Source organism: Balearica regulorum, chromosome 1 (genome assembly GCF_011004875.1).
Source record: "Balearica regulorum gibbericeps isolate bBalReg1 chromosome 1, bBalReg1.pri, whole genome shotgun sequence".
In the NCBI taxonomy this organism is placed as follows: domain Eukaryota; kingdom Metazoa; phylum Chordata; class Aves; order Gruiformes; family Gruidae; genus Balearica; species Balearica regulorum.
Window position 1 is genome coordinate 57,778,874 of NC_046184.1, and position 22,853 is coordinate 57,801,726.

The 22,853-nt window shown below is 53.5% G+C and overlaps 1 protein-coding gene across 2 annotated transcripts; it reads left to right on the top strand.

The window, feature by feature from the left end:
* The first annotated feature begins 5,343 nt into the window (after positions 1 to 5,343).
* On the top strand, positions 5,344 to 22,035 carry CARD10 (caspase recruitment domain family member 10). Of its 2 annotated transcripts, XM_075753013.1 has the most exons (21): positions 5,344 to 5,450; positions 7,944 to 8,162; positions 8,534 to 8,671; positions 8,995 to 9,320; positions 11,222 to 11,404; positions 11,764 to 11,919; positions 12,048 to 12,173; positions 12,325 to 12,519; positions 12,618 to 12,764; positions 13,497 to 13,612; positions 13,866 to 13,906; positions 14,611 to 14,731; positions 15,213 to 15,393; positions 16,201 to 16,324; positions 16,675 to 16,915; positions 17,220 to 17,289; positions 17,608 to 17,707; positions 18,184 to 18,342; positions 20,563 to 20,684; positions 21,323 to 21,438; positions 21,689 to 22,035. In XM_075753013.1, the coding sequence occupies exons 1-21, from the start codon at positions 5,444 to 5,446 to the stop codon at positions 21,894 to 21,896; spliced, it is 3,096 nt and encodes a 1,031-aa protein (XP_075609128.1). In that variant the 5' UTR covers positions 5,344 to 5,443; the 3' UTR covers positions 21,897 to 22,035. The 2 variants fall into 2 exon arrangements, with proteins under 2 accessions (XP_075609128.1, XP_075609134.1); XM_075753019.1 differs by lacking the exon at positions 12,325 to 12,519.
* Positions 22,036 to 22,853: the final 818 nt, after the last annotated feature.

Here is a 22,853-nt window from a genome sequence, read left to right on the forward strand (position 1 = left end):
ATCTAGATTGATGACCTTGCTCATTTAACCCATTTGCCTTCCTCTGGCTGCAGGTCAGCTACTTGTTTTATTCAGCCAGCCTGGATCTGTGGCAGACCTCGTTCACTGTGGCAGACCTTAGGCCTCAGGGAACAGAAGTGGGACTCAGGGCAGGAAAGATAGCCCGTTTCCACCTGTTGCTAACAAGGCAGGTCTGGGACTGGTGTGAATCACCTGAATGACACTGAAACCAGCAGTGTGAGACATGCCTGCAGTGGCAGGAGCACTTGTGGGGTCCTGAAGGACCACGGGCAAGTGACAGGGTCTCAATTCAGGGTGTCTGCAGGATGCTAATTGGGGATGTTGTCATTCTCAAGCCCCTTTTTTTCAGGTGACTGCTGAAGTCATATTGTGATTAATGCTTTGAACGTTGGTTTACAGGCAAATCTACCCCAAAGTTATGTCCTGAGAGGTGGAAAACACCACTTACTTCATGTCTCTGTTTGTTGCCCCGGAGTTGAACAGGGCTCTGTGCAGCACCCAACAAGAGCTGGTTGAGGTTGACGTGGTCACATTGACCTCTGGTGGCTGCAGCCTCAGCATGCAAGGAAAGCAAGAAGGAAAAGTGGGTGGGTTTGGTGCCTGCTGCAATGAAAATGTGGTTGGGTTTCTTCCTTCTTTGGGCTCCATCCCCCATCACCTTGCCTCTTGGACAGTCATTTCTTTACTGCCTAAAGCAGGTCTGATCTACCCCCTCTTTGCACGTACATCTTCAGCCCAGGTGGTTCTCCTCCCTTTGAATCAAATTCTGTTTGTACATACACCAGTAAAAACAAAAGGTGGATCCTTTGTCAGAGAGCTGAATTCATTCACAGTTTCTAAATAGAGTGGGTCATACCTGGGGAGAGCAAACACTGCTCCCCCAAATTCACTGTAACCTCTGTAGGTCAGTGTTTGTACCCTTCCTATGCAGAGGAGGGCAGACTTTAACAGTCCCTTTGCAGAGTCTGATTCAGAAGCAGCCAACCAAATTGGATTCGCAATGAGCAACGAGATGGACTCTTAGTTGGCACATTTTCTGGAGAGCAAGGGAAAAAAAATCTAGGAATGATTCCACAGGGATAATACTTTAAGGATAAGGCAACTGCGAGCAAGGCTGAGGTGGGAGCCAAGCGTGAGATTTCCAGGCTCAGCTCTGCTGAGGTGGAGCCCTTTTGCCAGGGGTGGTTGGGCAGCTTTGGAGGGAGGAAGCCCATCCCAGTGACTCGAATCCCATCAGCCTGCTCTAATTCAGGTCTTCCTTGCCACCCTGCACACCTCGATGCCCTAATGAGGATGGAGATGTGTTGCCAATACCTTACCAAAAGGCTCCCACGCACTTTTGCCTCCTGTAGCTCCAGGCAATAGGTGTGTTCATGAGGGGGAGGAATGCTGAAGGAAATATTCACTTGTTTTGCTATCTCGACACACAGATACATGCATTTCCTTCCTGCCGTGAAGGCCACTCATCCCTTTTTTTTGTGGGGGCCTTGTTCCTCCTCCTCTTCTGCAGTCATCACCACCACTGTGGAGGGGACAAACCACTGTCAGCGTGCTGGAGCAGTCTTACATCTGCTATGAAAAGTGTTGGGGAGATGAGCAGGTAGTCAAAGTCCTTGCAAAGGTTGTTAATATAAACACCGAGTTTGATGACTGTCATTAGGAAAATAAAAGTTGGTTGTTTTTTTTTTTTCTGTGTATGAGCTAATCTGGTGTGAACCAGCATATGAGCCGATTAGATCAGGCTGGAGTCGATAATTCTGTTTCACAACCTCTTTCATGTTTTCAGCATTTGTTTTTGTTCCACACAGGAACAAAAACTGCAGAGAGTTTTTTCACAGCACCAAATCGTGCTGGGACAGCTATTGCAGGGTGAAGTTATTAGCGGTGTTACTTCAAACTCTCTTCCTTGACCTGACTAGGGAGACCACCCTGGACCTTAGCAAACCTTCCCCCTAATACTTCATTGGAAGCTGTAGGTCTTTGCAAATCACTGGGCTGTGAGAAGATTAACATGTTTTGATTAGGAAAAAAAGGACCAAGCAAGAAATATATTACTGAAGACATTCGGACTAGCTCCCATATGGACACTGCGTGGGTAGGAGGTTTCAGGGCAGGTTTGCAAAGATATCATGCTTCTCAAAACACAGGACAAGCCTTTATAAAGCATCTAAGCTCGCCACCTGTAACCGCAGCTTGAGCTTTAAACTGACAGTGTTTTAGCCACACGATCAGGAATTTAATGACTACCTTCCCCGCCTCAGACCTTCCTAAAGCTGTTTCCAGGAGGGGGCAAATGATGCAGTGCTGTGGCATACCTAGCCCTGCCTCCTGCAGCGTGGGCTCGCTCACCTCTGAGGGATCCCACCGACTTTTTAATGCTGTTGGCTTGACCTCCCCACCACAAGGTCCTGCAGAAGACCCAGCTGCCTGTCACACTCTGTGGGCCATGTGTGCAAAACCCTTCCTCTGGCAGTGGAAACAACGCGTGGCTCACCATTTGCTGGCTTGTCACAGATTTCCTGTGTGAGCCGGTGTGGTGGCTTGGAAAGTTTTACCAGTGTGACTATTTTGGTTAAGATTTTAAAAAAAAAAAAAAAAAAGAAAACCAAACCAACCAACAACTCAACATAAAGCCCACTCAAACACCCCAATGTCATTCCTAGTGTGAACTCAAGTGTGCCAGCACAAAAGTAGCTGCAACTGTTAAAGCTGTTTTGGAAATGTAGTACCCGGCTGTGAGCATGTGCAGTCTGGTGGGACTGCACATCTCAGACGAACTGGGGGTGTCTTGTACAACTGCAGCTTCTGTCTGAAGGACAAGCTCTTCATCTCTGTGCCTCCATACTCTAGCCCGAAACCAGGGACAGGCCATCTCGTTCCTCTCAGAAGCTGTCTGATTTGTTGGGATCATCCACCCAGCCCAGAGCCTTCAGGGGTGTCTGCCTGGGGTATTGCCGAGCTCAGAATAGACCCTCCATGAAGGAGAGCAACTGATAGTGCTTGATGTGGGACCTACTCTGTCTGATGTCTGTGTGCTCTGAGTCACAAAGCTTCGCAGCCATTACCCGTGGGGTCAGGGCGGGTGGAGGGAGAGGTTTCCTTGACATCAGCCTTGAGTTCATCTCTCTCTGGGTGAATGAGAGAAACCAACCCTTGTGTTGGGGCTTTTATCATGACTGTGAAGATCTTATCTTCTATCACCACATAATATTCTGCTCAGGAAATCTTTTCACTAGAGAGAGAGAGAGAGAGACCTGGGTTGTTTGTGAGAGAATAACTAGCAGGCAAAAATTGACATGGCTTGAGTCAGAACGGGTTCCCCACAGGCAGCCTTGCTTGTACTTGCTTTTGATCACTCAGCTGGATGCCTCTGGCTGGAGGTAAGGGCTGGAGACCAGAGCTATGCCCTGCTGCTGGTGGTCCTGGGTCAGCATGCATCCTTTGGGAGGGAGCTGTGCAGTGCTGGGCTTGGAAGGGAGGGGAAGGCAGCAGTAGGGACCCCTTGCAGGGAAGGTGAGTCAGCAGCAAATTCATACGCTCGGGGTATCAACTGGTGCCTGTTGGGATGGATGCCATGTGAGAGGAGGTGGTGTTTGCCAAAAGCCCTGTGTGCGCGCGTGTGCCTGGTGTTTGCTCAATACCTGTGTATGTTTTGCAACAAAAATGTTATGTGTCTGTGTGATGCTCTGTGCATCACACAGATACAGTCTCAATTCCTAGGTGGTGGTTGTGCTTGGTCTTGAAAAGAACATAGCAGTACGGGGAAAGGATCTTGCTAAAGCCTTCCTTCCCTCAAATCACCTTGCTGAAGCCGGTGCAGGAGCCCTGTGGGAACCAGAGGGAATACATCTGCCATTGGCCCCAGAGGAGAAACAAATGAAGATATTAATTTTGGGTGCAGTGGGAATCCTTTAGGGCAGGTGGCCCAGTTCATACCTCAAGATTGTTTCATATTCCCCTCACTTTGGTTTCTACACTTATCTGAGGGAGGAGAGAAAGGTTTCCATGCAGAGGTGGGGTCTAGAAGTTAAAGGGGTAGGATGCTGAGGGCATCTCCCTTTTGGGAATGTGTTGGCAGAGGCAGGAGCAATGTAGGGCTCCTTCATGTTGTGTCCAGAGCCCTGGAGGGATGCACAGCGCTACTCTGGGCTACCCTGTGGGCTGACCCTAAGGCAACAGCGGGAATCAGGTGAACTACCATTTCTTATGAGCTTGATATTGCATTGGAAATCTTGCACAGAGCCTGCACTATCCTGGCCACTGAGGTTTGAGGTTTGACACAGTGGAGAGTGATGAAATGAAAGTGAAATGGGGTTGCTAGATAAAATGAAAAACACCTTAGTCTTGCAGGGGGAGGCATATGATATTGGGACCAAATCATGTTGTCCAATTCCATCTCTCCCGGACCCCTCCTAGTCCCAGTGGCATGCACAAAGTTGGGCAATTGGGTATGTGGCAGGGGTAGAGGTTACCCAATGTGGGCCCATCAGGATGCTGTGTGGACACAGAGATCCACTCCTGGGATTGCTGTGGCCACTTGGGCCAGGGGAGGAGGAAGGCTTCCAGCATCTGCCCCTGGCCTGGTCAGGCCAGCTGGTGCAAGCCCCTGCATGCCCTGGGGTACGGCTCAGTCATGCTGTCCCAGGGGTGCCTCCACGCCCAGCTCCACCCACAGACACTATTGAGGACTGGAGGCCAAAATTAAGCCTGTGGGACTTCTTCTTGGCCTGGGTCGGGCTTCTTTCCACCACCCTCATTTTCTCCCCTCGCTTGAACACTCCCCCCCTCCCCCCCCCCTGCCCCCATCCAGAACCAGCTCTATGCCTGGGGTGGCCCGCCTACAATTTCTGGAGGCCTTGAACCAAAAAAGCTCCTCCTTATGCACCTCTTCTCTGCAGGCAGAGCTGGGGAGGCTGCGCCCTGCCAGAAAAGACTCCCCCCCTGCCCGGGCAGGGCCCTGGCTCCGAGGCCAAGCCGGGCACCCCCTTCCCCCCGCGGTCTGTCTGGAGGTGAAGCAGGGTGCGTTTCAGAAGAGAAGTCGCTGGTGAGCCACATCCTTCCGGAGAGCAGCTCCGGCCCAGGGCTGAGGAGGGAGAAAGACGGGACACACGCAGAGGAAAACCCTTCCCCGGCTCGCCCAGGTGAGGAGTAGCCGGAGGGTCTCAGAAACTGGGAGAGGCCGGGGGGGAGGGGGGGGGCTGCCCCCGCCGGTGAGTGCCACCGCGACCCCCGGAGGCGGGCAGGGCTGGGCTTTCCATTTCCCAGGGGATTGCCGGTTCCCTCCCAGCCGGCTGGAGGAGGGAGGGAGGGAGGAAGGGAGGGAAGGTGCAGCGGGGTGGGGAGACCGCTTCAGACACACCTGCCGGGGCGGCGAGACGGGGCGGCGGGCGCGGAGCGGGGCGCAGCCCGCCCGGCGGTGGCGATGGCGGGTAAGGGGTGAACCCCCGGCCGGGAGCGGGGGACGGGCGCTTCTCCCCGGGCCTTGCGGAGCCCTCGGGGGCGGTGCAGCCTCGCTGTGCTCCTTCTCCCGCGGAGGCTGCTGCCGCGCCCGTCGGCATCGCCCCGGGGCGACCGGGGCTGTGGGTTTCGCACAGGCTCTGGGGGAGGGTGGTGGCGGCGGGGGGGTGTTTGCTCCTCTTCTCTTTCCCAGGCAGTTCCTCAGGGCTGGCCTCCGGCTTGCCATTCCTTGAAGAGCGCCTTCGGGCTGGCCGAAAAGGGAAGCGCTGCCTCCCCGCTGACCCCCCGGACTTGGAGGGGCCGGGGGCGGGCGGGAGGAGGGGTACCGGGTCCCAGATTCCTTCGCCCTCTCTCTCTCTTTCTGCCTGCCGAGAAGCTGGTCGCTGCTTGCACAGCCGGTTTGGGTTTCTTGGAGAAGCACTTCGATTTAAAGGCATAAATCTGCTGCCAAGGAGCGGAGCTCAAAACTGCAACTTCTGTGACCTGCTGTTGCGTTCTCCTTCTGCATACTTGCGTCCCTGTGGCGAGCGAGCCTGTCCCAAATGAGAGAGACCAGTTTCTGCAAGAAACATAGTTTGTTTTCTTTATTCAGCCTGGGATCATCTAGATCTGTATAGGTATTTCGGTTCCTCAGCCCTTTGGTGCTGGAAATCAGACATTTAAGTATCTTTTGTGGATTCAACAATTCTCTTTTCCTGTTATCTTTCATCCGGCAGACCCTGAACCTCCCATATTTCTACTTGGAGGATTAACTTTTGCACAGGTCTCTCAGCCATCCTCCTTGCTGTGACAGTTGACTGTCTGAAATCGCATGATATCATTCTCACCACAAGAAAGTAAAAAAAAAAAAACAAACAAAAAAACCCCAACAAAACAAAACCCAAAGAAAAGAAAAAAAAGTGGGAGATTTCCTTCCCTCTGCATTCACGCAACATGAACCTCTACACTGCCCCTGGGGATGTTCGTGTGGCTGGAGTAGGAAAGCTAGACTTGATGCCAGCACCGGAGTGGCAGGTCATTACCTGCCACTGGGGAGAAGAGATGGCTTCTGTGTCTCAGAAGATGTTTACTGTGCCTTGAAGATGTTTACAGCCTTGCCAGCTGAAAGGATTTGTGCTGGCCTGTGAAGCAGATTTTATTTCTCAAGTGAAAATACATAATGCTGGTTGAGTTGATACACAGCTGGGAAGAGGGGTCCTTGCACATACCTGCTGCACCACAGCTTGTAGGACTTAATGGAGCAGGTTCACCACTGCTCTAAGGGTTTTTGGTCCACTGACTTCAGAGGGTCCCTCTTGCTTTATTTGATTGACAGAGGGATTGCCTTGTTGCTACATATTTCCAGGGCTCCACACGGATATGTGGAAGGTACATGGAAGATATGCTTGTGCAATTCTTCTTTGACTGCAGTACCTGTAGCCAAGATGCTCTGTGGGACAGTGCCCTTGAGAACTTCAGTTTGGTCACTGATGCTTGAGGCATCCACAGGGAAAATGGAGCCGCAGCAAAACGCTCCTCTCCAATCCCAGTATGAGAGAGCATGTCCCAGGCTGTGAAAACTCTTGCTCCTGAGAGTTTCCTGTTCTCAGGGATGGGGAAAAAGGGGGATTTAAGAGTGCTTCAGGGATGAAGATGATATCTTCCCTAGACTTCCTACTGTATATGATCCTAATTCCTTGTTGTGGTTTAGCCTGGCAGGCAGCTAAAACAACCACGCAGCCGTTTGCTCACTCCTGTCCCCCCCCCGCAGTGGGATGGGGGAGAGAATTGGAAAAAAAAAAAAAAAGGTAAAATTTGTGGCTTGAGATGAAGACAGTTTAATAGGGCAGAAGAAGATGACAATAATGATAATAATGGTAAAAGAATATGCAAAACAAGTGATGCAAAGCACAATTGCTCATCAACCAAAGCCAATGCTCAGCTAGTTCTCGAGCTGAACTGTCCCCCAGCCCACCTCTCAGTTATATACAGAGCTTGATGTCTTATGGTGTGGACTATCCCTTTGGCCAGTCTGGGTCAGCTGTCCTGGCTGTGCCGCCTCCCAGCTTCTTGGGCACCCCCACCTTCTCCTTGGCTGGCCAGTATGAGAAGCTAAAAAGTCCTTGACTACTTGGAAACAAAACATCAGTATGTTATCAACGTTATTCTCATCATAAATCTAAACCACAGGACTATACCAGCTACTAGAAAGAAAATTAACTGTATCTCAGCCAAAGCCAGGATATGCTTCTATGCACCACTGCCTTCTGCCTCCTGCATATCGAAGGCCCTGGATGGACACTCAAGATGCTGCTGGACCCATTTGTATGTAAAATGGCTTCTGATGTATCTGAGTCCCATTTGTAAGACTACCGAATCATTTGCAGGATCATACCTCAACTCATGTTCTCCCATGCCTACTCATGCCTTTCACCCTGTGCTCCTCCATCATTCCTCAGACCTTCTCTTTCCTTTTATCCTCCCAGCCCTGGAGAATGCCCCTCTCCAAGCCTGCAGCCTCTCGGAGCAGGAGGAGGAAGAAGACACCATATGGGAGAAGATTGAGAGTGCACGGCACCAGCTGACCCGCTCCCTGAACCCTGCGAAGCTCACCCCATACCTGCGCCAGTGCCGTGTGATAGATGAGCAGGATGAGGAGGAGGTGCTGAATTCATGCAGATTCCCTTGCAAAAGCAATCAGACAGGTGAGAGAAAGCACAAACTTGCACTTAGATGGGCCTGGTTTGTGGGGGACAAATTGGTTTTGACACGCAGTGGATGCTACCCAGCATGTGGTGTTGTGGCCTCCCAGTCCCTCCCACTGCAGTGCTACCCTGGCTTTGTTGTTCTCTGAGATGCTCTGCAGCCAGACCTCCCTCTCGTCCTCGGTGGGCCTCCCCCTGCATGCATACAGACGAGAGCAGCTCTTCCACCTTGTTCCCTCCTCCAGCCATTTCGGTTCTTGTGGATGGAAGCAGAACTGGTGGAGATGCCAATTTGTATCACGAAGCTGGTCTATGCTGTTTTCTGTCTGGTTTGCAGGGAATTCATCCTAGCTTTTTATCCCTTCTTCCAGGTTACCTGATGGACATTCTCCGGCGCCGTGGGAAGCGAGGCTATGAAGCCTTCCTGGAGTCTTTAGAGTTTTACTACCCGGAGCACTACACCCGTCTAACAGGGAGGGAGCCAGCCCAGCGCTGCTCTATGATCCTGGGTAGGGGCAGGTGCTATGTCCCCTTTTCAGCTGCTGCTGGCATGGGAAGGGCCAGAAATCTGTGCATGTGCATGCGTAAAGCCCTGGTTCATGCTACCTGTGTGCGAGGAACCCCAGCAGCTCTGTGCTCTGGATCTGGAAGGGAGGGGGCCATATGTATGTGTGCGATGGACTGTGGTGTTGTAAACCTGGGACAAGAAGGGCTGCATACCTACAGGAGAGCTTGGCAACCCTTGATGGAAAACAGAGCATTGTGTTGCTTTTTTTTTTGGGTTACCTCTGTCTTGGCAGCCAGAACCTGACTCTCCTTTGTCTCCCTCCAGATGAGGAAGGCCCTGAGGGACTAACTCAGTTCCTGATGATGGAGGTGAAGAAGGTGAGGGCTCAGCGGAAGGAGCACCTGCTGAAGGAGCACCAGCTCCAGGTGAAAAACCAGGCATTGGAGCAAGAGCAGGCCCGGCTGGAGCAGAAGCTGCAGGAGCTCCTGAAGGTGCAGGAGCGTTGCCAGCGACTGAGAGAGGAGTGGGATGCCAACAGCGTGGAGCTGCTGAGACTGAAGGACGAGAACTACATGATGGCCATGCGCTATGCGCAGCTCTGTGAGGAGAAGAACATGGCTGTGCTGCGGAGCCGGGACCTGCAGCTGGTGGTACGGTCCCAGGGAGCATGGGGGTTGGTGGTGGGAGGAGGTGGGGATCTGACGGCCGAGAAGGATGTATGCTGATGTCTGTCCATAGTGGCCTGTGAGCGTTAAGGAGCTGATGGCAGGCGAGATGTGTGTCAGGGTGCATGCCCCTACTCTTGATGGGGAGCATGCCCTGAGCAGGGCAGAGCATCCCAGTCATGGGCATGGCATGGGAGACTCGCTGCTGCCCTGGGGCAGCTGGAGATACGTCACCTAAAAAAGCCAAAACCGCTCCTCAGAGGAGCTGCCAGGGCGATGCCTTCCCCGGCATCTCTCGGCTCTCAGCCTGGCGGTTGGTACCACGAGATGCCCCATCTGCTCCTGCGTGTGCTTGCTGCCCTGCACTGCCTGCTCTGCTGGTGGGTGCCTGTGCTGTGTCCAGGCAGCACAGGCATACAGCAGGCAGCTGCTTCTGTCAAGCTGCATGTTTGTATTTACTTCTTCCCCCAGAAAGGGCTTGCATTTTCCTCTTTCTAGTGAGGATCGTGGCTGTGCAGCTGTGAGGATGGTGGGGTACATGTGTGCTGCCTGAAGCCGCCCAGCCTGCCTTGCCGCTCATAGGAGCGTTTTGGCCCAGACTCTCTCCCCACCCCACCCCCCACCTCTCCCCACCACCTCCTCGCCTCTCTCATGACGTTTTGGAGACTCATACCGCCTACCTGAAGGAATTCATGACACTGCACTCCAGCTGCCAAGCTCTCACCTCCAGCAAACACGCACCCATTTCCTGCCTGGGCAAGGACAGCCCTACCTCGAACCCATTAATAACCCGGTTTCCTCAGTGCTCTGCTGCCTTCTGGCATTTCCCCCACCAGTCTGGGCCTAGACCTCTCGCGCAGCCCCGCGGTTACCTTTCATTCCTCATCCTGCTCTGCCAGCCCCAGGATCCTCCCCTACTTTTTATCCGGTATTCCTGCCAATGCCAGCTCCCCTGGGCCTCCTCTGAGCAGGGAGGTGAATCGCTTGCGGGTGACTGTGGGGTGGAGAAATCCCCCTGGAAGCAGGGTGGGCTGCCAGGTCCCAGCCTGCCTTCCCCTCCTAGTTCCAGGGTCCAGAAGTGACTGGTCCCCAAAAGTCATTCTAGGTCTTTTGGGCAGATTTGCAGAAGTAATCCAGTTCCTGACTCCCTCTTTGGCAATTTTGGCAGTGCTGCTTAGTGCTCAGTGGCTTTGATAGGTTCCCCCTGCCCCATTATCTCTCAAAACCTTACCTGGCTGTGAAACGCTGGTTCTCTGATCAACCTCATCAGCCATTACAGGTCTGCGAGGACCTCCCTTACTCCTAAAAGTTACTGACCCCCCCCCGTCTCCAGTGACAAGTTGGTGGAGGAGCGTGGGAGCAGGCCAGGGTGTGATGATGAACCTGTGGTACCCTGCAGCCTCCAGCAGCTTGAGCCTCAAACACTTCCCAGGCCAGAGGTGACGTCTCTGCACTGAATAGCCTCCAGTGCATTTTTCTGCTGCAAATGTGTTTCTTGGCTGTTCTAGGAGCCAGGAAGCCTTTGAGATACTCAAAGCTGTTGGCTCTGGCAGCGCACCAGAGGTCCCTGGTCCACCCAGGGTCAAGGCCAACTGCACTGAGGATGCCCCAAGGTAGCAAGAAAGTTGTTGCACTGAGAGAGGATCCTGAGACTGAATGCGCTTACGCAAGTGCATCTTCCTCCTTTGCCCTGCAGGGAGAAGCTTTTGTGTGCAGCTGTGCTAACCTCGGCCCAGCAGTAGGATAGTCCTTTGTGGGTTGCCCAACCCTCGCTTTCCTTGCCTCCAGAGCCTTTTTCTGCCCAGTGTCCTCTCTGCTTCGCTCTCTCACTAAGGCAGAGGTGCAGGGCCGTGTGTTTCAGACTACGTTTCTTCCTTGGGTTGCAGGTGGACCAGCTGAAATGCAAAGTGACCAGCCTAGAGGAGGAGTGCAGCCTGCTGCGGAAACAGGGGTCTGCGCCGCCCCAGCGCGAGGCGGAGGAGCGGAGCCACGCTGACGCCGTGTCCGAGCTGTGGGCTGAGAACCAGCGGCTCACGGCATCGCTGCAGGAGCTGCAGGGCATGTTGCAGGTACCTGATGGGGCAGGGAAGGCTCTAAGTCACCTCCTGTCTTAGGGCACCCCCAGTCCTGGTGACATGGATGTTGGAAAGATGCGGTAAATCACTGTCCCGGGCTGGCCTGTCCCTTCCTTTGAGCATATTGCTTGGCTGTGGTGGCTGCCATTGTTTCTGGGTCTGGGCAGTGATGGGTCCTTGTTTCCAGCTCTGTGACTCTTGGATGTGCTGACAAGTGTGATTTTGTGCCTTGGAGCGCACAGTAGATTAATGCAGGAGTGATGATGGCAGTTGTGCCAGTCTGCCTGTTACTGCCCTGGTCTGGTGCTCCCTCGGTGCTTGTGGTGCAGTGATGGTACCCTTTCACCTCCTAGACACCTGGTGAGGGTCCAGTGCCAGGCTCTGAGCAGATCCTGCTGGACATCCTGGAGCATGACTGGAAGGAAGCCCAAGACGACCGGCAGGATCTCTGCCAGAAACTCAACTCCCTGCAGAACGAGCTGCAGTGGGCTGAAGAGCTGAGGGATAAGGTAGAGCATCCATCACCACCCTCGTCCCTGTACACTGAGCAGGGCCTGGAAGAGAGGGGAGGGAGGGGGCTGGGAAGACACAGCAGTCACTTCCAGGAGGGCTAATACTTGCTGCTCGCTATTGCCAGTACCTCCAGGAGGTGGAAGATCTGCAGCTGAAATACCGGACGCTGCAGAAGGACTGTGATCTCTACAAGCATCGGATGAACACAGTGCTGCTGCAGCTGGAGGAGATCGAAAAAGAGCGGGACCAGGTGAATTGCTCTCCTGCCTAGCTCTCCACCTCCCATCAGGACCAGGGCTTTTGTCTCTGCTCTGGATCTTCTCCATCCATGCAAGGAGGGGAGGTGGGGATTAGTAGTGCAATTCTCCGCCTTTTCTCACTCTCAGCCTGGCTCCTTGCAGGCAATCCAGAGCCGCGATGGGGTGCAGCTACAATACTCCCAGAGCTTGATTGAGAAAGACCAGTACCGCAAACGTGTGCGAGTCCTGGAGGAGGAGAGGGATGAGCTCCTAAGCAAACTGAGCCAGGCAGAAGGGCTGAACAGCACACTGGAGGCACAGCTGCAGCGGTGCCAAGGCAGACGCAGCCTGGGCAAGGTGAGGGTGGCTAGAAAGAGGAGAGAACAGAGAAGGCAGAGGGGTCAGGACTGATTTTTGGGGGACGCAATGGGATGATGGAGTCCTTTCTCTCCCAGATGTGCAGCTCTTCCTACTCCCTCTGCTCCAACCTCAGCAGCACCTGGAGCCTCATAGACAAATCTACCAGCTTTACGACTGGACTTGTGGATGCACTGGGAGGTTCTGCTATCCCATTCCCAGGGGATCTGGCAATTCAGAACACGGTGAGTGCTTGACCATGAGACGCTGACCCTCAGCTCAGGGCAGTGGGGACTCATGTGCTCAAGAAGGGCGCAGAGGCATTGGAGTGGGCTCATCATGGGGCTGTGACTTGGTGGAAGACTAGGTGTGGTATGGTGCAAAGCTTTCTTCTCTCAGTCTCTGACAAACCAACCAATGCTGCATCAAAGTGTGCAGCACTCAGCTGGGTGGGAAAGAGGGGGAAGCGAAACTCTGTTCATCGCATATGACACTCTAGAGATCAACAGCCCCATGTAAAATGTTATTCTCCCCAAAAAGCTGCTTAATCTACACATGCTGGAGGAGACATCCCAGCTTTTCTGAATCCTGTAGCAGCATCGTATTGTTTTAATGGAGTCAGGTTCTTACCAATTTCCCTTTGACACTTTGAGCCCTCGTTCTAGAGTACCCTAAAGTGGGTAGTCCTACAGGTTACTCACACGTCTGAGTGTGCAGTGGCTAAAAGTGAGATACAATGACAAGGTTGGATATTCCCTTCATCTGCTACTACTCCCATAGCTTGTACGTTGCAAAAAGATGGGGATGCAGTGTTGTGCATCTCCATCCATGCTCTTTCCTTGGGAAAACAAGGTGCCCCTAAGTGTTTGGAGGGATGTGGGAGTACCCTAGGAGCTATTTGCAAACTACCCCAAAGGGAGGAAAGAGGTGGTGCGGGGTTTGGTGTTAGCAGACATCTCTCTCTCACTCTGCCCAAGGAGGTGACTCCCGACAGTGAGAAGGATATCAACCGCCTTTCCACCTTCCCCTTCCCCCCTTGTATCGGCTCCATCCTCCGGCGGCAGCGGGAAGATAGGTGCATGCCTCACAAAAGGTGATTGCTGGGAGCTGATTGAGTCTGTGTCTCCTCTGTGGGGCTTGTGGGGGCCAGGGAGAGCAGGCTGACAGGGGAGGAGGGAACCTGGAGTTGGGACTGAAAGTGGGAAGGCTGCCTGGGAGCTGCGTGTTGGCTGGGGGAGTGCTTCTGGGGGGGTGGGGGAACGCTGTGGGGATGGGGCTGAGAACAGGATGCAAACAGGCTTTGAAAAGCTGCTGCCTCAGAGCTCCCCTTTGTTTCTCCTTTGTAGCTTGTCCTGTGGCTCCTTTAGCAGCATTGAAGATGCAACAGGTACCAGGGTAGGGGCTTTCCCCAAAGGGCTTAGCTAAAAAGAAGTGGTGGCTGTGGGGAGAGGGGTTGGGCAACTGACCCTCCCTCACGCCTTTGGTTTGTACAGCTCACTGCGTGAGCTCTGCACCCATAGCGGGGTGCTGTGGATCCACCCATCTCCCCGTGCCTTGCCAGGCACAGCAACTGGAAAAGCTGACTTTTCCTCTGTAGAGCAGGTGGCTATTCACATCAGCTCTGTTTAATTCATGGAGAGCTGCGTTGATGGATAACTTGACGTGGAGTTGGGGGAATAGGTAGCAGAAGAGAGAAATGCCTTTGCCCTGGGGTGTTATTGGAGATTCCCTTCATCTGCTGCTACCTGGGTGATGGGTTGCAATTCTCCTGGAGAGGAGGTCCTGGTGCTGGCAGGTGCTGTGGTGTGCACTGATGGTTGATCCAGGCACATCCAGGTGGCCCTGGCTGCTGCTGCCTTCTGACCGAAATTCTGATGAAGGGAGCAAATATTTGCTTGTTCTCAGGAGACATGGGAAACCCTTTCCAGGAGGGTAACCATTCAAAGCCTCCCTGCAGCCTCAATTTCCCAGTCAGATGCTAGAAAATGCCCAGGAGGCGGTGGCAGACCCTTGCCGCCCCGAGAATGTGAGCTCCCTGCAGTGCTCGGAGAGGTGATGTGCCCCCTCTCTCCCTCTTGCTCTCTTTCCTAGGCAGTGGTTTTGCTAGTGCCTCGCTTGGGGCCTTCTCCTCTTCTTCCAGCAGCACCTACGCCAGGGTAAAGTCGGAGATCTGCTTGTCCACACTTCCCAGCCGCAAGGAGGTCACCAGGAGGTGAGCGCTGCTCTCTGAGCTAGGCACTCTGGGCCGGCTGCTTGCGGGGAATGTTTTGTGGTGCTGGGAGACCACGCTTGGGATACCCTTCTTTTCTACCTCCCCCCGGTGGACTTTTTCTCACTAGTGGGAGAGGAGAGAAATGAAGATCCTGTAGTCCTTGCTTCCTAGCAGGACTCCCAGTTTTTTGTGCTGTCTCATTTGTTATGGCAGGGGTGGGGATGGTGCCCTGGGCTGGACATACATGTGTCTAAGTAGGGACAGGACCATGGGAGCCCAGCTTGGCTTTGATGTTGGGGCTGGTGGGATGGAAAGGGCTGTGGGGGTTCGTAAGGTCTGAGTGTGTGTCCTAGTGATGGCTGTGAATCACGGGCTCCGTACCGCACAGCGCTCGGTACAATAAACAACCTGTTGCTGGACACAAGGTTCTTAGAAAAGGCAGCAAATTTCAGTTGCTGGACTTGACATTTCTCCGTGCCAGGTCACTGGTGGTACAGCTCACGAGCATGGGTCACCCCAGCAACCCCTCACCCCAGGAGAAGAGGCTTGGAGCAGACATCTCCATCCTTGGAGGGAACAAGACAGGGATTTACGTCCAGTGGGTCAAGCCAGGCTCACAGGTTGAGGATGCAGGACTCAGGGAAGGGTGCCGGCTCATTGAGGTAAGTCTGGGAATAGGCACGCTTTGTGGGTTTGCAAGTCACCTAGGGTGATGCAAGGAGTGTGGAGTGATCCCCAGTGCAAGCTGGCCTCTTCTCAGTTTGAAGTCCACCTCCATTTCTCGTTTCCCAGGACTGCTCCTTGGCAGGAGCTTTATGCAGCACAAACAGCCAACCAGGTCTGTGCATGTAAAAATGCTGAGATCTTCTGAAACACTTTCTTTGGCTATGGGAGGGGAGAAACAAAAAGAAGTCTTGCAGATAAAGACAGCAATATGGCTATATGTCCCTGGAGTTGTGTGTCACCTTGTAGTATTTCAAAGCAGTTTGCATCCTATTGCACATGCCTATTGCAAAGCGATCAATTCTGGAGTGAGATTTCTTAGGCCTTCATGACCCTTCTGAGCTACAGAGAATAATTGTTCTGAAGAAAGCTCCTGGAGGGAGGGAAGGGCATTTGTTTTGGCAAGAATGACACCACTTGAAATACAGCTACGCTACTTGAATTAATATCCCACCTGTAACTGAAAAGAAACTAGCTCTCCTGCCCCCACTCCCACATGCGTTCACGCGCACACGTTTGCTTTCACAACAGCCCGGCATCTGGGCTGGAGGTTGGCTGTCAGCAGGTATTTCAGAGGCAGAGGAGGGAATCAGAGGCAGACTGAGGATGCCTTGTCTTCAGGTAGAGCTTTCCCTGGGTCTGCCTCGCTCTTTAACATCTCTTGTGTAACCCTGATGCGTGAGGGAGCTGGGGGGGGGAGCCTGCTCTTCCAGTCTCTAGGTCTAATGGCATCGGGTCCTTGCTAGCTGAGGGTGCCGTCGCTGAAGGAAGAGGTGCTTTCCCTGGAGAACTGCACACGGGAGGTCGCCTACCTGAGCCTGCTGCATTGGGATGAACCCTCTAGTCTCGTCTTTCAGCTGGACCTGGAAGGTAAGGCCCTGGCAGCTGGCTTTCCTTTGAGCCTGAGCTCTCTGCCTGCCTTTCCAGACCCTCCACCCAGCCCTGGAGGTAAATCTCTGTTATTCTTTCTCCTCTCCTGTTTGGTCCTAGGCCACCATGTCTGACACGGGGGTTGGCTGTAGCTCCGGTAGCTTTCCCTGTCTGGTGTGACATGTGCATCCTCTGAGTTACAGGATGGAGGTACAGACCTTCTGTCTGTTTCCCTCCTCTGCACCCCCGACCCTGATCCGTAGCATCGCAGCTGTGCTGGGGACTTGTCTATCTTGTCGGTGATGGTTGTCTCCTGCGTCCTCACCAGTGACCTATATCTCCTGCTCCAGGATACCAGCCTCTGCGGGAAGCCATAGAAGAAGGGAAGAAATTTTCTGGAGACTCGTTCTACGTACGCACCAACCTGTCCCTCCTGGAGCCGTCAGACCCTTATGCGCTGTGCGTCAAGTGTCGGGAGATCCTCCACGTCACGGACACCATGCATAAAGGGCGACTGGAGTGGTACTGCTCCCGTGTGGATCCCTTGACCATGCGGGACCTGGACAAGGGGACAGTGCCCAACTACAGCAGGTAACCAGGGTGAGGAGAAGGCAGGGGGTACCTGGGGCACCTGCTCCGTTTCTCTGTGGTGAGCATCCCCTAGGAGTCCTGAGCGGTGCGAACTGGCCTCTTGAAAGTGTGGGCCTCACAAGCCTTGTGTGGGGGACCAGTGCGGTAGGGTTTGGGTGCCTTTGAGAGACTGGAAGGTTGAGTGAGTGCTTTGATATGCCTGTGCTTCAGCAGGTCTCTGCGGGGTTTGGCGAAGAGGGTCACAGCAGGCTATGGTCCCTGGGAGATCTAGAGTTGATTGAGTACAACCTTTCTGTCTTTTCAGGGCTCACCAGCTTTTGAAGATCCAGGAGAAAGGCCAGATGCCTGGGCAGCAAAGGGGCCACAGAAATAACGTAAGCCAAAGAAGTCAGCAATGAGAGCTCTGTATGTGTGCCTATGGCCACCCCGCTGCCTTGGCATGCAATCTGCCCCGCTCTGTTGGTAAACCAACTCATCATATAGAGGTGGCAACTGGGATAGGAAGCAGAGCCAGGGCTTGTAGCTGCTGCTCTGTAGCTGCTTTCCTACCCCTCCCCACTTCCCAGACCAAACCTGATGGGCAGCAGACCCAGTCCTGTGCTTTCTGTGCATGCCCTCCATCCCCTTTGCAGCTCTGTGTGTGTGTGAAATGATCTACACTCTCAGCCTTATTGCCCTCACTTTCTCCTCAGCTAAAGAAACGGGCCTTGGACCAACTGCGCCTGGTGAAATCCAAACCGCAGAGAAGCCCAGAACAGCCCCCTCAGCAGCTGTGGCTGGACCCCTGCTCAGGTGGGCTGTTAGCCCTGCACCTGCTCCATCACCCTTGGGGACCCAGTTGTCCCCTGTGGGCACTGAAGGCACATTGACATCTCAGATGTGACAGTCTCTCTGCCCAGGATCCCTCTTATAACCCTGCTAATGGGATTTTGGGAAGCCTGTGCATATTTAAAGATCCTGCTCTTTTTGCCTGGTTTTCTGGGGCTTTCCATTGCTTCTGTTGTTCTTGGGGTCATCTAACTTTTTGTGGAGAATAAACTCAAGAGAGTCCCAGGAAATGGGGAAGGGGGGATACAGCCAACGTATTTGCCCGTGAGTTAGTGTTGTAACCAGGGTAGGATCTCTCCTGGGACAAAGGATGATTGGTAGGTACCTCCATGAGTCAGGATGAGGGGATGGTACAAGAATAATGGGATGGTCTGTGGGCCGGTGACAGGCTGGTCTCCCATGTTCTCACCTTTGGCTTTCTCTTTGTTCCTGTCTTCCAGACCCGGACACAAACCTGAAGCCTTACAGTCTGGTGCGCCCTGTGGTGGTCAAGGCACCTCGTCCTGTGGTGCTGTCACCTAACTGCATAGCACCACGGCTCATCAGGAACCTCCTGGACTTGCCCACCTCTCGCCTGGACTTCCACGTGTGCCCAGCAGGTAGGCGGCAATGAGTGGTTGACATGTCCAGGGCTGTTTTAGGAGCCTGTGGCTGATTGAGGTAAAGTACACAAGTCTCCTACTTCCCAAGGCTGCTTTCTCCTTTTACCTCCTGTCACTTCTTAGCTATATGGTGGGAAGCTAAGATGTTGCTCAAAGAGGTCACTTCTGTGGAGGCCTTGGTCAGCCCCATTCAGGGAAAAGGTCTTAGTCTTGGAAGTATGAAATGTGGTTTCATGGGACTCTTGGAAGGCACATGCTGTGTCTCTTCAGTGACTAAGTGTGGGGGTCTCTCTCTCAATCTTCCTAGACAATACCCATTGACAGGTCACCTTTTTGGGCTGACTGTCTGCAAGACGTTCCCTCCTATTTTTAACTGTGTCCTATCCCTTTGGCCCACAGGGAAGCCAGCCCTCCCTTCTGGGCTCCTGGGGCATGGGGACCCTCTCTCTTCCCTTGAGTGGGTGGCAGTGGCATTGCTTTGCTGCTCTGGGTGGCTCTTCCCAGAGGTGAAGCCCCTGGCTGAGAGGAGATCTGCAGATTGACTTCATAACGGCTCTTCCTCCCCAGGGGCAAGAGGATCGAGCCTTAGTGCTGTGGTCCTCTCCCTTCTGCCAGCAGCCTGAGGTTGACACACTGCTGCAGAGGCTGCTGGGGAAAGGGCTTTTTTCCCATAGGGAATTTTCACAGAGGACAACTCCTTCTTTCCCCTTTCCTCCTCCCTTCTCCATCTCTCTCCTTTCCCCATGTTTAGAGTTCTCCCTTTGCTAACTGTAGGACTACAAAATGAGTCGGTATATCTTTTTTTGGGGGGAGGCAATGGAGGTAGTGAAAAATCTCTGGTTTGCTGAAGAAGGACGGCTCTGCAAATTTTCGCCGCTGGGCTCCTTATCTGAGTGACTTGGCCGTATATCCTGTCCTGCTGAGCCCTCTGCAGGGTCCTCCTCACATTGCATGGGGACGTGCTTCAAAGCCATTACTGCAGCTGGGGGCTTTACACCGAGGGCAAAACCTCCATTCTCCCCTGTCGGTTTTGCCTGCTGCGAGGTAAGGAAGGTGATCCGGGAGCCCCAAGACATTTCTCTTTTCTTCGCTGCCTATTTTTTCCCTTGGAGAACTCCCCAGCCAGTGCAGAGTTAGTATAAGCCAGCCCAGCTTCCACAGGAGCCTGCTGCCCCCAAAGGTAACAGATGGCTTTGCAGGATCCAGCTCTACCTGGGAAGTACCTGTGCCACCAGGCAGAGGTAGCAGAGGATGCCCAGCCACCCTGGGGCTTGGGAGAACTGGAACATGCTCTGGACCCAATTCCAAGCATGCTTTCTCCCAAATATATTACTTTATTTCTATCTTAGGGGTGAGCAGCTCCTAAAAGCCTTGTTAGGTTCCGTGCTCAGTTTTCAGTGGCAGTGTGGGCAGCTCCCTAGGGCAGCATGGTCAGCAGGTAGAGACCTGTGCCTGCCTCAGCCACACTGGGCTGCAAAGCCTGTGGCTCCCAAGTGGGGTCTCTGTGTGTGTGCTCTCTCATCTTCTGGTGGGAGTTACTGGGGGCACCGTTGCTTCGACCACACTGGACTTTGCTGTCCTGCCAGCTCTGCCCCCAGTTCTCTGCTTCAGCATCACCTCTCTGCTGCTCTCCTGTCTGGCGTTGGCTTGGCTGCTGGGTGCTGTCCTTCTAAGTCCAAGCATGAGGAGGTGGCTCAGGCTGCCACCGACAAAAGGAAGTTCAGCTTGCTCCCCATCTTCTCACTCTCCTGCACCAAGATGCATATTCCCCTTGCCTCCCCAGCCCTGCCACTCACTGGAGCCATCTGTGAGCCCGTGCAGCTCACAAACCCTGCAGAAAACCTACCTGGCAAAATAAAAGTGATTATTTTTCTGCCATACTCCGTTACAGAGGGGGTGGGACAGTGTGGCAGTGGGGAAGGGGGCATAATGGCTGTGAGCTGGCTTAGGCTACTGCAGTACTGCAACACAAGAGCTGCTCTTGCCCTGCAAGTTGTCTTCAGCTGTGATATCTTGCTTGTTCTGTACGCAGAAAGCTGCAGGAGATCCATGCCAACATGTAATGTCGTATAATTAGACTTGCTCTCCAGAATCCATAAACAGTGAACTCGATAAGCATCAGCACGGCAGCAAATGTGCGGGATCTGAGGTAGAAAGTGCGTGTAAGAGGAAGAAGGGGCTGACATCTCCCTTTTCGTATCTCCTCTTGGCTCGCAGAGAAGCTGGCAGAAGGGGATCCCAGCACCACCCATGCTCACGAGCACCCTGTGTCTAGAAGTGCCCCCCAGGACCGGAGGGAGAGTGGGCGAATCCGCATGATCCAGGAGGTGATCGAGAAGGTGCTGAGCTGTTTGGTGTGGGGAGAGAGGGCCAAGATGGGGCACTCCATTCAGGTTGGAGGAGAGGAAGGGACAGCTGAGCAGGGGAAGAGGGAGGGCAGTGTGGTGATAGGGGAGTTGCTTACTTGGGGGTTGTATAATTTGGAGGGTGTTTTAGGTGCTGCGGGGTTGTGGAGCAGCAGATACGGAGTTTTCCCTGAGTCTCTGTTGAGCTCAGGTGAAAGAAATGTCAACTGGGGATCCGTGGGGGAGGCGGTGGGAAATGCCGTACGCAGAAGTGACCTCCCTGCTCTCATATTCCTCATCTTTGCCAAAGTGGCAACAGCTCTGCTCAGGGCACATGGAGAAATGTGGGGCTGTGGGTGAAAAGGATGACAAAGGGGATGTGACGATGTGCTGTGGCTGAGCAAGGGGTCTGGTGGGCCTTTGGGTTGGGTTGGCAGTGATGGAGTGGGTGACCCCGCTCTTTAATTCTCCCCTTCCCTCTTGGCCCTGTCCATAAATCCTACATTTAATGGAATTACTATTGGAAAAGCAATGATATTTCACAGTATGGGGTTTGATTTAATGTAACTGTCAGGGGCTGGGGTTATTTTTTCTCCATTTAAATCGGTAAATCTATTCAATTTCCCTTCCAGAATAAACACTGCCTGCTAGAGCTGGGAGTTCAGAGTGTGAGGGATCTAATTAAAAGTGAAATATACCCCATCGTTATCCATGTCGAGGTCACCGAGAAGAACGTTAGAGGACTCAGGTAAGAAAAGACAGAGTGGCATGGATGGAGGGTATCATGGGAGGAGAGAGAAGCTCTTTCTTGTCTCTGTTCAGAGGGAGAAACAAGGATTGAGGAGGGAGCACTTGCTGCATGTGTGTTGGGGTTGGCTGCTGTGAGAGGAAAAAGGGCAGGAGAATCGGCTTTATGTGTGTGTGAGGGAGTTCCTGGGTGGTTTTTCTACCCCGTCTCTCTACACCAAGGGTAACGGTCATCCCCGTGTTTTCCCCAGGAGCTTGCTGGGGAAGGCGGGCCAGCGCGACTCCGAGGTGCTGAAGGTGTGCCGCAGTGCGGAGCAGACTCTCCATGCTCTGCCCTGCTCCTGGGCCCGCGTGGAGCCCCACGCTTGGAGCCACGTCGAGGAGCTGCCCAAAGTGGTTCGAGGATGCATCTTCCAGGAGCAAACCCGGCCACTGTGGATTGAGGAGGGCAACGACTGAGCTGGGGGTAGTGGAGTGGGCACTGCCAGCTGCTGTCTCCAAGAGCCGTTCTTGGAGGTTCCTGCCTCCCTGAGCTCCTCCAGGTAGCATGTCCTGCCTCCCTGAAGGGATGCTGTCAGCAAACGCCCTGGAGGTAGCCTTTCTGGTCCCCTTGAGGCCACCAAGAGCTGGGGAGTAACACATGCTGACTCCCTAGTCTAAGCTTTCTGTATTTTATTGGAGAGACATCTTCCACCATCATGGTGGAAACCACCCTCATAGGCTGTTCCCCATCACCTTGGGCTGCCTTTGTCTCTGGTATGTGGTCAGATTGCCAGATGGGGAACACAGGGGAACTGTGTGGGATCAGGCTGTGTAGGAGCATCTCACACACATTTGAAGCCCTTCTCCCATCACCTCCATTTCCCTTGCCCTGTGGCACTGTGTGCTCTGGGTCCCCTCTTCCCCCATCTACCTCGCCTCTGGCCCGTGGTGCAGGGAGCACAGCTCATATGCCAATGCTCCACTGTGGCTGGAGTGACACTAAGCTTGCAACAAACCCTCGTTTTATATTAGCTGTACTCTTTATTGCTTGTAAATTATTAATGGAGCCTTTTATTGGCAAACCCCATATAAAGGAGAATTAAATACCATTCATAATGGGAATGGGTGGCAGGCTGTGGGCTTGTGTGTTACTGGGAAGGTTTGGGTGATGTGTGACTGGGTATATTTCTCCTCTAGCTGAAGCCCAGCTGCCCAGCCCTCCAGGGGAAGGAGGGAGCACTGCTCTTGCTGTTTAGGGTAGCAAGAGGTGTGGGGAGAAGACAAGTTGAGCGTGCCACAGACCTAGCTCCATCCTGTTTATACTTGCCCCTTGTTTTTCAGTGCCTTGCCGCTCCCTAGTGCTGATATTGGCCAGGTTGTTCAGGGAAAGCCGGGGAAAAGCTCTCTTGATGTGTCTGGCTGAGGTACCTAGAG

Coding starts and splice junctions, on each gene's coding strand:
- CARD10 (XM_075753013.1), top strand. Junction 16,916..17,219: donor ACAGTGCCCAACTACAGCAG/GTAACCAGGGTG, acceptor CTGTCTTTTCAG/GGCTCACCAGCTTTTGAAGA. Junction 21,439..21,688: donor AAGAACGTTAGAGGACTCAG/GTAAGAAAAGAC, acceptor TGTTTTCCCCAG/GAGCTTGCTGGGGAAGGCGG.